This window comes from Anarrhichthys ocellatus, unplaced genomic scaffold (assembly GCF_004355925.1).
Source record: "Anarrhichthys ocellatus isolate YVR2014 unplaced genomic scaffold, GSC_Weel_1.0 scaffold33, whole genome shotgun sequence".
Taxonomy (NCBI): Eukaryota; Metazoa; Chordata; class Actinopteri; order Perciformes; family Anarhichadidae; genus Anarrhichthys; species Anarrhichthys ocellatus.
Window position 1 is genome coordinate 281,438 of NW_022280063.1, and position 12,732 is coordinate 294,169.

At 42.5% G+C, this 12,732-nt stretch overlaps 2 protein-coding genes across 6 annotated transcripts in view; one reads left to right on the forward strand and one right to left on the reverse strand.

Moving 5' to 3' along the window:
* The first annotated feature begins 3,729 nt into the window (after positions 1 to 3,729).
* coa6 (cytochrome c oxidase assembly factor 6) lies at positions 3,730 to 5,291 on the forward strand. Of its 3 annotated transcripts, none has more exons than XM_031865657.1 (3): positions 3,731 to 3,943; positions 4,335 to 4,480; positions 4,727 to 5,291. In XM_031865657.1, the coding sequence occupies exons 2-3, from the start codon at positions 4,337 to 4,339 to the stop codon at positions 4,823 to 4,825; spliced, it is 243 nt and encodes an 80-aa protein (XP_031721517.1). In that variant the 5' UTR covers positions 3,731 to 3,943; positions 4,335 to 4,336; the 3' UTR covers positions 4,826 to 5,291. The 3 variants fall into 3 exon arrangements, with proteins under 3 accessions (XP_031721516.1, XP_031721517.1, XP_031721515.1); XM_031865655.1 differs by having other exon boundaries at positions 3,732 to 3,943; positions 4,330 to 4,480; XM_031865656.1 differs by having other exon boundaries at positions 3,730 to 4,480.
* Positions 4,991 to 12,732, reverse strand: part of slc13a4 (solute carrier family 13 member 4) — a 20,879-nt gene continuing 13,137 nt past the window's right edge. For 2 of the 3 annotated variants that reach the window (XM_031865651.1, XM_031865649.1), the window contains exons 8-15: positions 11,023 to 11,142; positions 10,713 to 10,814; positions 10,202 to 10,303; positions 9,904 to 10,016; positions 8,871 to 8,980; positions 8,448 to 8,609; positions 7,773 to 7,910; positions 4,991 to 7,487 (exon numbers count right to left, since the gene is read on the reverse strand). In XM_031865651.1, the coding sequence (XP_031721511.1) occupies positions 7,350 to 7,487; positions 7,773 to 7,910; positions 8,448 to 8,609; positions 8,871 to 8,980; positions 9,904 to 10,016; positions 10,202 to 10,303; positions 10,713 to 10,814; positions 11,023 to 11,142 (985 nt within the window). In that variant the 3' untranslated portion in view covers positions 4,991 to 7,349. The remainder of the gene's footprint in view (positions 7,488 to 7,772; positions 7,911 to 8,447; positions 8,610 to 8,870; positions 8,981 to 9,903; positions 10,017 to 10,201; positions 10,304 to 10,712; positions 10,815 to 11,022; positions 11,143 to 12,732) is intronic. The other variant, XM_031865652.1, reaches the window with a different exon arrangement.

The following is a 12,732-nucleotide window of genomic DNA, read 5'->3' on the forward strand; positions in this document are numbered from 1 at the left end:
CTCATGATATGCAGAGTAATGTCAGAGTTGTCCTTTATCATCGGCATCAAGCAGCATCAGAAAACAGTAAAAGCTGCCGGCATCATTGTGTGTGTGTCTTTGAAACTGAGAGAGAGCAACAGTGTGGGTCTTTAAGTGTGTGTTTTGGTGTGTCTGACATTTACCTTCCACACTAAAGGTTCCACCACAGATCTTCAAGTCGTAGGACTCATCTCACACGCGCCACTCATTCTGTGAGGAACGTGGATGACCTCCTATTAAGACAGTTTACATTATCCTTAACTGCACCACAATTTCTCTACTCATTAGAGTTACATAAATTACATATTTTATCGATTTAAAGCATTACACCAGTGCAATTCTTTTCATTTCCCCTTTTTTATCTATTAATTGTCTCTAAACAGATGGCATCTTGCAATAAATTTACAATTGGAAATAAAAGCGAACTGTGTCTCGCTCATAGAGGTGAATGGAAGGAATGGCAGGAATCTGGTTGTGTAGATCACGTTCTGCTTACTCCTTCACATCATCATCTCATTAGGCTTATTCCAAAGAATCACATGAAAGTGTTTACACAAGGAAAATAACGTAAGATGGAAGAAGTGATGGACATATATCGGTGGATCAACCAATGTTTTCATAACGTTGCTTCAAGGAACACACAAGTGATTTTCCTTGTTTTAGCCCATTTACTAGAAAGTAGTAGCAGTCAATAAATACACCTCGCCATCCTCTGGATTCAGGCTACATGACACTGGGCACCTGGCTTTGTACCTAACTGACTCGTGTCAAGTTGCTGTCATCCGTCTTTTGACATCCTGGCTGAACTGACTGACAGGTGACAGCAGGCCCATGACCGCAGCAGAATCTCTTTAGTCCACGAGGTGAGTGGCATTTGCCTGCCAGGTTGCTTTTGTGCTGTGTGACTTAAAAAAAAAAGATATAGAGGCCAACTGATCCATTACTGTTGTCTTTATTACTTCAGAGACACGGCAGGTATGGAGGTGAGCTCTGGCTCCAGGTTGTGATAGCTAGTTATCTGTCATGGGACAGGTACTCATACTGGAGACGCTCATTTAAAAAAAAATAATAATAATAATTGTCAGTGACAAACCTGTTTTTCCATTAGTAACAGTCATGATTGCTGTGAATGGATAATACATCATATTGCTGCAATCTAATTGCCCTCTTCATGTTTCTCGTCCTCTCCACAAATCCTCCAACGCCACCTCTCAGCTGCTGTCAACAACGCTGTGGAAGGAGGAAGAGGAAGTGCTTTTAAAACACTCAAAATGGAACTGTGGATCAGCTACCTAACTAGTTAGCTTTAAAAAAAAAAAAAAGAGTTTCAAATTGAATGGGAATATAACTTCAACAGCTGTCAAAGTCTAATGAGTGCCACTCTCACATACTGCATTGAAAACCAGAAAACTGTCAGAGCTATGTCGTGAGGAGAGCCTGCTGTACAGGTTGAGTCATTTTATCAGGCATATATTTCCCGTTCACCCTTCCTAATATCTTGTCAGTTTTTCTGAACATGTCTTATGCTAATCCTTCAGCGCTTATACCTCCGGAAATCACTCGATGGGGGAGAGAAGATGTACCGGCATCTGTATGGGGCTACATTTAGCATTTAAGCAGCCCAAAACAAGACAGTCAACGTGAGGTGAGTTCAGAGGGTGTGTGTGTGTGTGTGTGTGTGTGTGCGCATTTGAAATAGTTAGTCTCAGTCTTTGTTACTGCGGTGTTTTTGTCAGAGGTCGCTTGCTGATCAAACAGTTCAGGAGGTGTTGGGACATATTTTCTCTTGGATTCTCTCTTGGGGAGAAATAGAATGAGTTACTGGAAGTAAACTGGAAGTAAACTGGAAGTGAACTGGAAGTAAACTGGAAGTAAACTGGAAGCGCCAGACAAATTGTAATACATCTCTCCAATTTGTACCAAAACATTTCCCGTACATGAGTCGTGTGTTCTGCCAAAAGGTTGTCTTGACCCAAACAAAGTCATGAGAACATGACATAATGAAGAGACCAGATGTGCTTTGTTTTTGTTTCAACAGACTGGTTAGATTGGTGGAAAGTAACTTAAGGGGGGTGAATCTTGACTATAAAAGTGATCTGTGAAAAGTAATACTTTGGATTTGTTTCGATTTGCTAAACTTGTTGAATGTTGGCTTGATCTTATTAAAACACTTCCCGCTGGTTGCAACTCCAGTTCGTCGTCTCTTCTCGTCATTTTGCCACAACACACTCGAGCAAAGGGACACATTTTTAAAACATGTTCTTGGACAGGAACTTTGGGTCTTAACCCTCCCTGCTAAAGCAGACTAAAACAAAAACACTCATTGACAGCGGAGGAAACAAACTTGAAGTGAGGTCAGTGAAATGGTGTGTGGTATGAATAGTGAATGAAGTTCTGTCTCTTGCTAGAGAGACACACTCAAGTCACACACACGCACAAGGCGACAAAACACTTACTTTCCTAGGAAGAGGGCGAGGTCCTCACCCCTGCATCAGAGTACTTGTTCTCTTTTTTTGTTTATTCCCTTCGGTCCGCTCAAGCACACGAACTGAGATGGATGGCAGCAGGGAGCCATAGTAACCAGGGGGGCTATTCTCCGTCGCTGTGGCTGAGAAAAAGAGAGAGGGAGTTAATCAACAACACACATTTTCACTCTGTCGTTACTCATTTCCTGACTATACACACACATTCACACACACACTCACACACACAAAACTTTATTGTACATTCACGTAGCTTGACACTTGTTGTGCTGTGAAGGAAAAGAGGCTCCCAGGGATGAAACAAACATTTAGAAAGTTGTTCCTGCTTGATTCAAATGGGACATGAATGCCCTCACAAACACACACAAATCTAACTTTCAGCCTTTACGTTAATGCCAGTTTTTGTTCACTAGGTTAGTGAGCGAAAACTAAAAGTTTCCCCATGGACTCATTCACAACAACAGTTTAATTCTAACGCAATTGCTTTCACGTGAATTGTTTCTCGCATTTTGACAATAGGACATCTAATATGATGCTGGTGTGAAAATCCAGCATTTATGGGTCATTCAGGGTCAGAGTTGTTCAGCAAAACGAACCACTAGCTCAGTTCTGAGGACAGGGATGTCGATTTTTGAATACTGCCTTAAGATAACAAGTGTAAACCCCATCCTCCTATACTACAGTCTATTTTACTCACTTAAAATTACCTAAAACTAGGACATTTAATTAATGGACTGTTTCAGTTCTACTCACAGCTGTGCTACTAATCATTTTTTTTAAAGTCAGCTCAAAATCAGAATATGGTGATTATTTGTTTGCTATAAAAGTTCTATGGTTTATTAAAAGATTAAGGAACATTTTGGAAGTTGTCTGACTACTTACAGAACTAAGACATTACCTAACAATGTTGAAACATAGTAACATAGCTTCGCTGCAATGTTACAGTTTTAAAGCGCAGGATAGTGTTACAATGTTGACATGCAACGTGCCAAAGTAGGACGTTACAGTAGTTAATTCATCCCTCAATTAACACTACACGAGTTACATTAAAACGCCACTTTGTGTTTAAGGACGCCGTGTGGAGAATTTATTGGTATTGTATTTTGACATATTTAGCTGTTTGTATTCACAAGTAATGTTAAAAACTTCCAAACATGTCCCTCGGGTTTGAATTTCTTAACGAACTGCGCCATCACCTGGTGCATGTCTTCAATCACGCCTTGACGTCATCACGAAGCGACAAGGAAGTGCTGCTACGCGCGTCCTTCACGATACTCCGCTTACACAACATGAACGGCGTTGTAAAAGTCAGGCGTTTGTAGTTTAGTTACAGTATTTCTGGTCATTTCTGGTGTTTCGTGGTTTATGGAGTGACAGGAGCAAACAGCAGCGGTGGTTGGGACAAATAAATAATTTTGGACGTTGCAGCGGTTAACTCGGTGAGTGACAGTTGAGTCCTTACAAGCGACACTCTGCTAACGTTACAGTCAGTTTACAACTGAGACATCTGAGAGCGATTGAAAGTGAATTATTTATAGTCTAATGCCAAAGGGAACACGGTGGTGTGGTCTCACGTAAGTTAAATTCAGATATTTGGTCTTTTGAGGCTGGCAGGATGTAAATGCAAAGCAAGTGGTGTTAACCTATAGGATGTCGTGTGAGGATAAACAACAAACTCATAGCATAGAGTAGCAAACGTATGACAAGAAGGAAGAGGCTATAATGAGAGCATTCCAAGTATAGGGTAATGCGTTTTTTTTTAGTGTAGAGTATCCACTTGTTCAAATGGGTCGTTTCAACTGTTTACTGGTTACCTCATCGTCAGAGTAGCCATGACTGCTCCAAACTCGTCGGAAAGAAAGGCCTGCTGGGACGCCAGGGATCAGCTGTGGAAATGTCTGGATGACAATGGTGACAACCCCGCCTCCTGCCAGAAGTCCCAGAGCGAGTTTGAGGCAAATTGCCCAGCTCAGTGGGTAAACTATCCCTTCTTTTTTATCTTTGTGATCAGGGAGGTATTTAGTGTAGACCATGAAGTCGGAAAGCATGAACCATAAGCATTGTTTAAAAATCACAATATCAACAATCTTTAAAAATAGTCATTTAAAATAATTTAGAATAGGCATTGACTCTCACATTCAAGTGAGCACACTCAGGTGTAAGCTGTATGCGGCCTACATTAAATACTGCACCGTTGCTCATCTTTTCTACCTCCCTGACAGGTGAAGTATTTCACCAAGAGGAGAGACTTCCTGAAATACAAAGAGAAGATGCAGACAGAAGGATTCAAACCTGCTGAAGGGCCCCGGCAACCTTCCTAACCCCTGGACCGCAGACTGTCAGAACCTGCGGACTGACAAGACTTTCAGCCTCATTCAGACCAGGGTCGAGGCGCAGGACTCTGAGAGGAGTCTCCTAGCTTTATTATGGACAGAGTGCCTGAACTCCACCTGTGTCGTTATTTATTTGTTTGTTGAAATAAAAGCCGCATCTTTAAAACGAGGGAAACAAGACAAGGACAAGTGACGGAAAAGATCCAGTTAGTTGATGATGTTGGAATACTATTGAGCAGCCCTTACTCTTATCCAGAGTGGTGGTCTACACTATATGGAGTTTGGGCCGAAGTCTTGATCAATTATATTCTACCAGTGTGAGTTACAGATAAACGCTGATCTTTACCGATTGCCGATACTCGCCTTTTAATTCCAGGACAGGACCCCATTAGGCAAAAGTCTGACTTGTGTTGTTTGTAAATAAAACATACAGTCACTGGTTTTAGTGGTTTTATTGTTGTGCGTGTATAATGTTTGTATCATCCTACCTCTAGTTTTCATCTGACGGGACATCAAGACAACACATAATTTAGGAATATTACAGCTCATTTGGAAACAGGCTTTATATTACAAATCTGTGTATTTACAAAAGACCCCTGGGTCAAAGGTCACTGCTGCAACACCCTCAAGATGTGTCAAACCTTCAGTAGAACTGAATAAATTACAAAATAAAAGTGTAGGCTTTTGATTCTGCCCACACTATAGGACCTAAGCTTTAAATGCAGTGACATAAAAAAAAAAAAAAATTGCAATTAAAATTTGTGAAAAAATACAAAGCACATCTTTTATATTTTTGCACAGTACAATGAATGTTATGTGCAAACCTTTTCAACATCAGACAACAGTTATTGTGATTTGACAGTTGATTGAACACACCTTTGTACCATACAACCCTGTGCTACCGCTCTCACTTTCCTCTGAGGCCTTTAGATGCTACATTCATCAACCACTCAGAACTTGGAGCCTCCCACATGTGCATTTCTTGTTAGCCCTCACATGCCAGGAGAAAAGTCCCACCTTGACATCAGACCAAACATCCTGTTGCTTAACACGCCAAAGTATCGCATCTCACAAAACACATACGCCTTTGTAATAAATAACAGGCTATTGATTCTCAATATCGGCGTTTTCTACCTGCTGACAAGCACACAATTTCATTTGTTAAATCGTTATGTTGGCTAATAAACCTCGTGACCTCAAGCTAGCAAAATACCCTCTGATTTTATGACTTCATAGACAATTATGGAGATTTCCGATGTATTCAGTATGACCCCCCCCCCCAAAAAGAAAGACTGAAGGCAAAAAGGTAACTATGGAGAGGACAATTAAATCAAAAGCACCTGGCTGAATACACAGAATAATGGCAGGAGTGTCTCCTTCCAAACTTCAAGAGAAGGGAAAGCTCAACAATCGAATTAGCATAAAACACACAGTGGTTTGATTGGTCGACAAACGCTGGACTTTTTATACCTTAAATACAGTACAGCGTACACTCTTAATATTCGGTATCAATTGCACAGTAAAAAGGACGTACACTCCTGCTTTCCATAATTTAAAGAGGGTGGTAGTGAACCCAGCTCCTGCACTGCTCTGAGATTAAAGCAAGGCAGTAACACTGTCATGTGTAGTATGACAGGAAAAAAAGGCACTAGTGGGTACTGCGAGTTGCTTGTTCAGCATTGACAGTGTGATGGGGCACAGAATCAGCACCAGAAACTTTGGTAAAGACATCAGGCACATGTTTAGACACCTAGATTTCCAGAGTAATTAATGCAGGCAGCCTCTGAGTACATCCAAGCTTCTACCTCTTTTAAAAACACATATCATAATATGAGATACCGGGTAGATCTGACAGGCTTGACGACAAGTAGCTCTGTGGATACAGTACAGTATCAGCCGTGGCAGAAGCCTCAAATTCCTTCAGCGAACATGTCACCAGCCCAACGTGTTGCAGTACATTTGAATGCAGCAGAAGTTCAGCAAGCACCCAGCTAAAAAGAGGCTAACTTACGCCGGCCATGTAGCTTATTTCTATCTAAATATCAAACTGATCCACAGAGGAAGGCATGATGTGGCTCTGTTTCTGTTATAAATCAAATAACAACATTTCCTGATCACCAAAAAAATATATTTTTTGTTGCTTCTAGTGACATCTTCAGTGATTCGGTGAAAACAGGCTCTCCATCAAACTTCGTTGATGGAGGTAAAAAAAATAGTTTTTGCTGGAGTCAGAGCTCCACACAGTTCTGCATTTCTCGTGATGCCCCCTTGTGGTCAATACAATTATCATTCTAATTATTACATCTAGGCAACAGGTAATGGTTGTTATCGTCCTTCTCTTCATCCTCCTCCAGGTCCAGTTTAATCCGAAAGGACTGGACTCTGAGAAACACCAACACCGTCCTCTAGACGTCACTTCCTTGTTGTCTTTCTTTACACTAGCACTCCCTTGTCGCTTTCTCTCTCTCTCTCTCTCCGTCTTCCAGTGATTCATCCCCCACCCCGGCGGTGGTTATAAGCTCCCGGTGATGTTCCTGGCCACCGCCCAGGCCGGGAACTCATTCAGGTCGAAGAGGGGAACCCCCCACGTGGTGATGGCCAACATCACCACCGCCACGCCGATCAGGTTCACCCCGAAGCCTGCTTTCACCTGGAGGAGAGGAAGAGGAAATGAAAAAAAACAGATGGTAACATGTTAAAAGAAGATTTGAAATTATTCAACTATGCGAAAATAAATGTCAGAATAAGGTTGAGCAAGAGTTAAGAATGAAATTTCTTCATCCCTCTGTTTACACAAAACAACTTTGACACACTGTGCTCCTGAGCCTTTTGAAGTTGCAGGTGCAGAAGGAGCATGTGACTGTGTGTGTGTGTGTGTGTGTGTGTGTGTGTGTGTGTGTGTGTGGGTGTGTGTGTGTGTGTGTGTGTGTCGTACCATGTCGCTGATCTTCACGTGGCCGTAACTGAAGACGATGGCGTTGGGGGGGTTCCCCACTGGAAGCATGACCCCGAATGACACGCACATGGTGGACGGGATCAAAGTGTGGAGCGGGTTGATTTGCAGAGTCTCTGACTGGAAGTAGGGAAGTGGGTCAAGAAGAACAATGGAGGTAGGGGGGGGGGGGGGGGGGGGTTATAAAGAGAATAGAGGAAGAAGAGACAGAAGGAATGTCAAAAGAAGATGAGGCAGGAGGTAAATGGAGTCAAAACTGCTTTCATAGGCCCTGTTTTCAAAGTGATGCTTCGTTCAAAATGGCCGCTTATGAGGAAACGTATGCGTGGACAGAGTAAGTTTTGCAACGCAGCCCTTTGTAAAGAAGACGACAGGTCATGAGCGTCTTTTAAAGGAATGGTTTGACATTTTTTCAATTAAATATCAAATAGGGTTGACACCGCTGTCATATCGGCCTGTTCAACATGAAGCTGAAGCCAGCAGTTGCTTTGCTTATCTTGGAACAAAATCCACCTTCCAGCACCTCTTATGCTCACTTAACGTGTTAAATATTGTTTGTTTAATCCTAATGGGACCAAAAGTGTAGTTATTGGTTGGTGGGTACTGGAGGACCAGGCATTGAGTGTAAGTGTGTGCGTGAGGGGTCGCGTGTCGTACCAGCGCTGACAGGATGGGCAGGAAGACGGTGAGAGTTGCCGGGTTGGAGGCGAACTCGGTGACCGCCGACACCAGCAGGCAGGCCAGCAGGGTGACGGCCCACGGAGGAAGACCGCTCATGGGCTCCAGCTGTCTGCCGATCCACACCGACAGGCCTGACACCTGCACACACACACACAGACAAAACACATGTGAGCATCCTCAAAGGTTGCAACCACGTCTCACTAAACCTCTACTGCTTTGGCCTAAAGTCCATCATTTAAATCAGGGTTGTGGATGCGGACAAAATCAGATCATCTGAACTCCTCATCTTCAAGCCATGACCTGAAGCTAATCTTGGAGATAAAAAAAAGAATTAAAAAAAAAAAATCGCTCTTCACCCTCAACAGTACTGCAGTACAACGACACACACATGCGTAGTACCTTGCAACCAGCAGCCAGTGCATAGCCTCCTCCCACCAGGATGACGATCTCCCACGGCATCAGCTTCTGGAAGTCCTTCCAGGTGATCATGGGAGCCAGCGGGTCGGACTCTGAATTGTCAAGTGTTTGAAAACCACAGAAAATATGTCAATACAGCTGGAATGCTAACGGGGTGACCTGCTGCTCATATAACTAAGTATTAAATAAGCGTCATATCTATGAATCATTTTGTCGTGGATATTCTTTATGTTACCTAAAAAAAACACACTTTTGTATTTGGTTGGTAATTTAGAAATACGTTTCTGCTGAATGATGTTTTTTTGCATTGCATTGTAGTATATAATATGTATGATAAAGACATTTTTAGTAATGCTTTATTTTACAGGTAATTACCAAGATATTTCATATAATGTATGTCATTTGGTACTGATCATAGGGAATATAGGGATTTCTCTGAAAGAAAAACTCCATATAAACCCAAGTTAAAATTAATTCATCATTAATTCATTATTGCAAACTATATCAATTCATATTAATTATCAATTGTAAAAGTTTAGCACTATTTTCCATAAAATTGTACTTTAAGAAAGGAGGACCCAATAAATAAAGCGTTACCACATCTTCTGAAGCAGTAAATACAGGTTAAATGTCCTGTTACATAACAAAGTCAAATTGTTGATTATGGTTTTGTCGAGTTTTTGTTTTGTTCTTTTATCTCTGTTTTTAACACCATAACATAAAATCAACCTGCACAGGCTGGTAGCAACAGCTGTTTGGAGCAGGCCAAGGAGACTGTGTATGATTGTATAACTTTATCACAAATAGAGGAAAATCATAATGGTTGTGGCTGACTTATGAATTGAGCTGCTGGACAAAGATTACTAAATATCCTTGTCTGAGGCAAAACTACTCATTTTGAATAAAGCTGAAAATATACATCAATATTGAGTTTTCCTCTCCCTTCTTTGGAGATAAACTAAATGTAGAGCAGCCGTATCAAAAACTGCCAGCTGGACGGGTGTGTGGTCATGACCTGTGTTCCTACAGCTGGAGGAGGAGGAGGAGGAGAAGGGTCGCCTGGCAGGGATGAGGAAGAGCAGGAAGCCCAGAAGGACAGACACTGTCGCATCGGTCCTGTAGCCTTTCCTGAGGGAGAAAACACCCACCGATGGAACGCAGATATAAAAGATGCAGAAGAAGAAGAGCTTCCAAACTCTTTGCATTTATCTCGCCATCGTCATGGTTTAGCACGATAAGTGTTCTTATGGTGCTGATTTTGTGTCTGACAGTGTGTGTCTGATCATTAACTGTGGTGCATTATGGGATCTTACTTCTCAAAAAGAGATGTCCAGCCGGGCACGAAACCAGGCTCTCTGGTGAACCACAGCAGAGTCATCAGGATGAAGAAAACAGCGGTCACCACCTCTGGGTAGCTGGGAGTCACACACACAGAAACCCGCAACAATTACACGAGTGATTTAGCTACAACGTCCCGTCTGGGTGTGTGAGTAAGACACACACACACACACACACACACACCGCTGCCAAACGTCTTAAGTTGTTCATTGGGACTTTAAAAGCTTTTAAAACATTTCTTTTAATGTTTCGTTGAGATATTTTTGCAGCGTTTATAATTGCGTACAAGAGATAAATTAATGGATTTTCCCATGAATTATGTTAAAATAATAAATATTTTCTGTTGCTAAGACCACTTTGAGATTATCTTCCTTCCTGGTGTCTTCATGTTGTTTGTCAGTGACAGGAATTGACCAAATTCCCATAAATACAACTTGAGATATTCCAGGGACATCCAATCAGGAAAGCCAGGTCAGAGAAACCCACCTGATGGGTCCCAGTTTGGCATACTCCTCCTGGATCCTCATCTCCGACAGCATCTCTCTCCTGGTTTTGCGTTTCTTACTCCACGAGCACGTTTCCCTGAAACTGAACACACACACACACACACACACACACACCACAACAGAATCAACCACTCTGTTTTTTTTAACCTGCAGCCACAGGACACCAACAGGCGCGGTGGCCACAACGGCTGAAGGACAGAGGGATTATCGTGAGTCAATAATGATAAGATGCATGATTGCAACACCAACGTAATCACACAGCACACTAGGACACACACACACACACTCACTTGCAGCCGAGGAAGAGGAAGTGCAACCACAGCCAGGTGAGGACCAGCATGATGATGGCGATGGGGAAGCTGAAGATGAACCACGTGCCGAAGTTTATCACCTTGGCGTCCGGGTAACGACTGAAATGACAAAGAAAGGGACGCAGAGTTATTCAACCGCGTGTGCAGGCTGTCGTCCTTTAACACTCGTTTCATACTGTGATGGCTAGAAATGACCTTTGCAACAGGAGAAAGGAAGAGGGCTGATAGGATATGTGGTGTTAATTTAGAGAAACAGCAGCACTAATATTAGCAAAGGGCCGCCAATCATTGACGACAAGGTCCATCATTGAATAACTGTTTATGACATGTAAGTGTGTGATATATTGATGTTTCTTTAAAGGCTGAACCTTGTGACTACTGACAGCGCTCATACTGATAAAAATGGGAGCTTATCCAAGTCCAAAATAACCATTTGTCCCCCATCAACCGCTCCCCCCCCCTTGACCTCTGGTCTCTGCTTTGACTGACATCTGTTATTCCCGTCCGTTGATCTGCGCAGCAGCACAGCTGACTGTCCACCCTGACAGCAATATACTGTAGATAAGCTGCTCTTTAGCCTCTTTGCAGATCTTCTGCGGGGTTTCTGGTCAACGTGCAATGTCATGAAAAAGGTAGTATGTCCCAATTGAACACATACTGCATGCAACAGTATGTACTTTGTAAGGGCGGCTATATGTCTTCTAATACTGCACGGAGGAAGAGTAAGAAGCGGAACGTAACGCAAGCCTTTTATTTTATAATTTAAACTTTAAACTTTTAATTTATAGGAAATCCTATGTCCACGAAATGGAAGAAAGAAAATGGACAAACTCTGAAAGTAGAACAAAAAGAAGCTGGTGATGACAGTAAAGCTACACAATCAGTGAATGCAGCACTTGTTTTACGTACAGATTCAGGAAGAACTACGGCCTAGAAGAAGCAGCAACTGATATAAGCAAGAAGCTACAACTGATGATCATTGCATACCCGGTAAATATTCAAAGGAGGAGATTTGCTGAGCATGCAAGTACGTGATCGATTGACCTTGTCGTAATAGCATGGGCTTGTTGCTATGGGCTTGCACTCACAAACACCGACCTCGTTCACCAGGGGTGAATTTGACTAAAATGAACTCAAAGTTAAAAGGTAATATTTAGGGAGTTTGTTTTACAATATGTTGCTTGGATTGATTGACTTGAACTACTGCTCACACACACACACACACACACACACACACACACACACACACACACACACACACACACACACACACACACACACACACACAGAATCAAAACCTGACCTTTGTCCAACAAGCTGCTACATGAAGGAGGCCATTCTGCCGGGCTTAGTGCCGCGGCTGGAGGAAATCGGCTCTGTTAGGACCGTAGGGGCTGATTAGTTTGATCTCAGACCCTGTGAGTCCCCCAGACACCGGGTTAACATGAACTGTCTCGGTCTGACAGCACAGCAGCCAAGAACTCAATCGAGCTGTAAATAAGCTTGAGTTGAGATGGTGTCTGCCGGAGCTAATACCCGACCAAAATACCTGTCTGATACTAGTTTTTAAAGCTGCTTGTAACATCTATTCTCACCTTCAGCGGATGGTGGATGCTTGTCAACCCAGAAGGCTTTTAACTGAGTGTGTGTGTGTGTGTGTGTGTGTGTGTGTGTGTGTGTGTGTGTGTG

Coding starts and splice junctions, on each gene's coding strand:
- coa6 (XM_031865656.1), top strand. CDS start 4,337: ATGACTGCTCCAAACTCGTCGGAAAGAAAGGCCTGCTGGGACGCCAGG. Junction 4,481..4,726: donor CAAATTGCCCAGCTCAGTGG/GTAAACTATCCC, acceptor CCTCCCTGACAG/GTGAAGTATTTCACCAAGAG.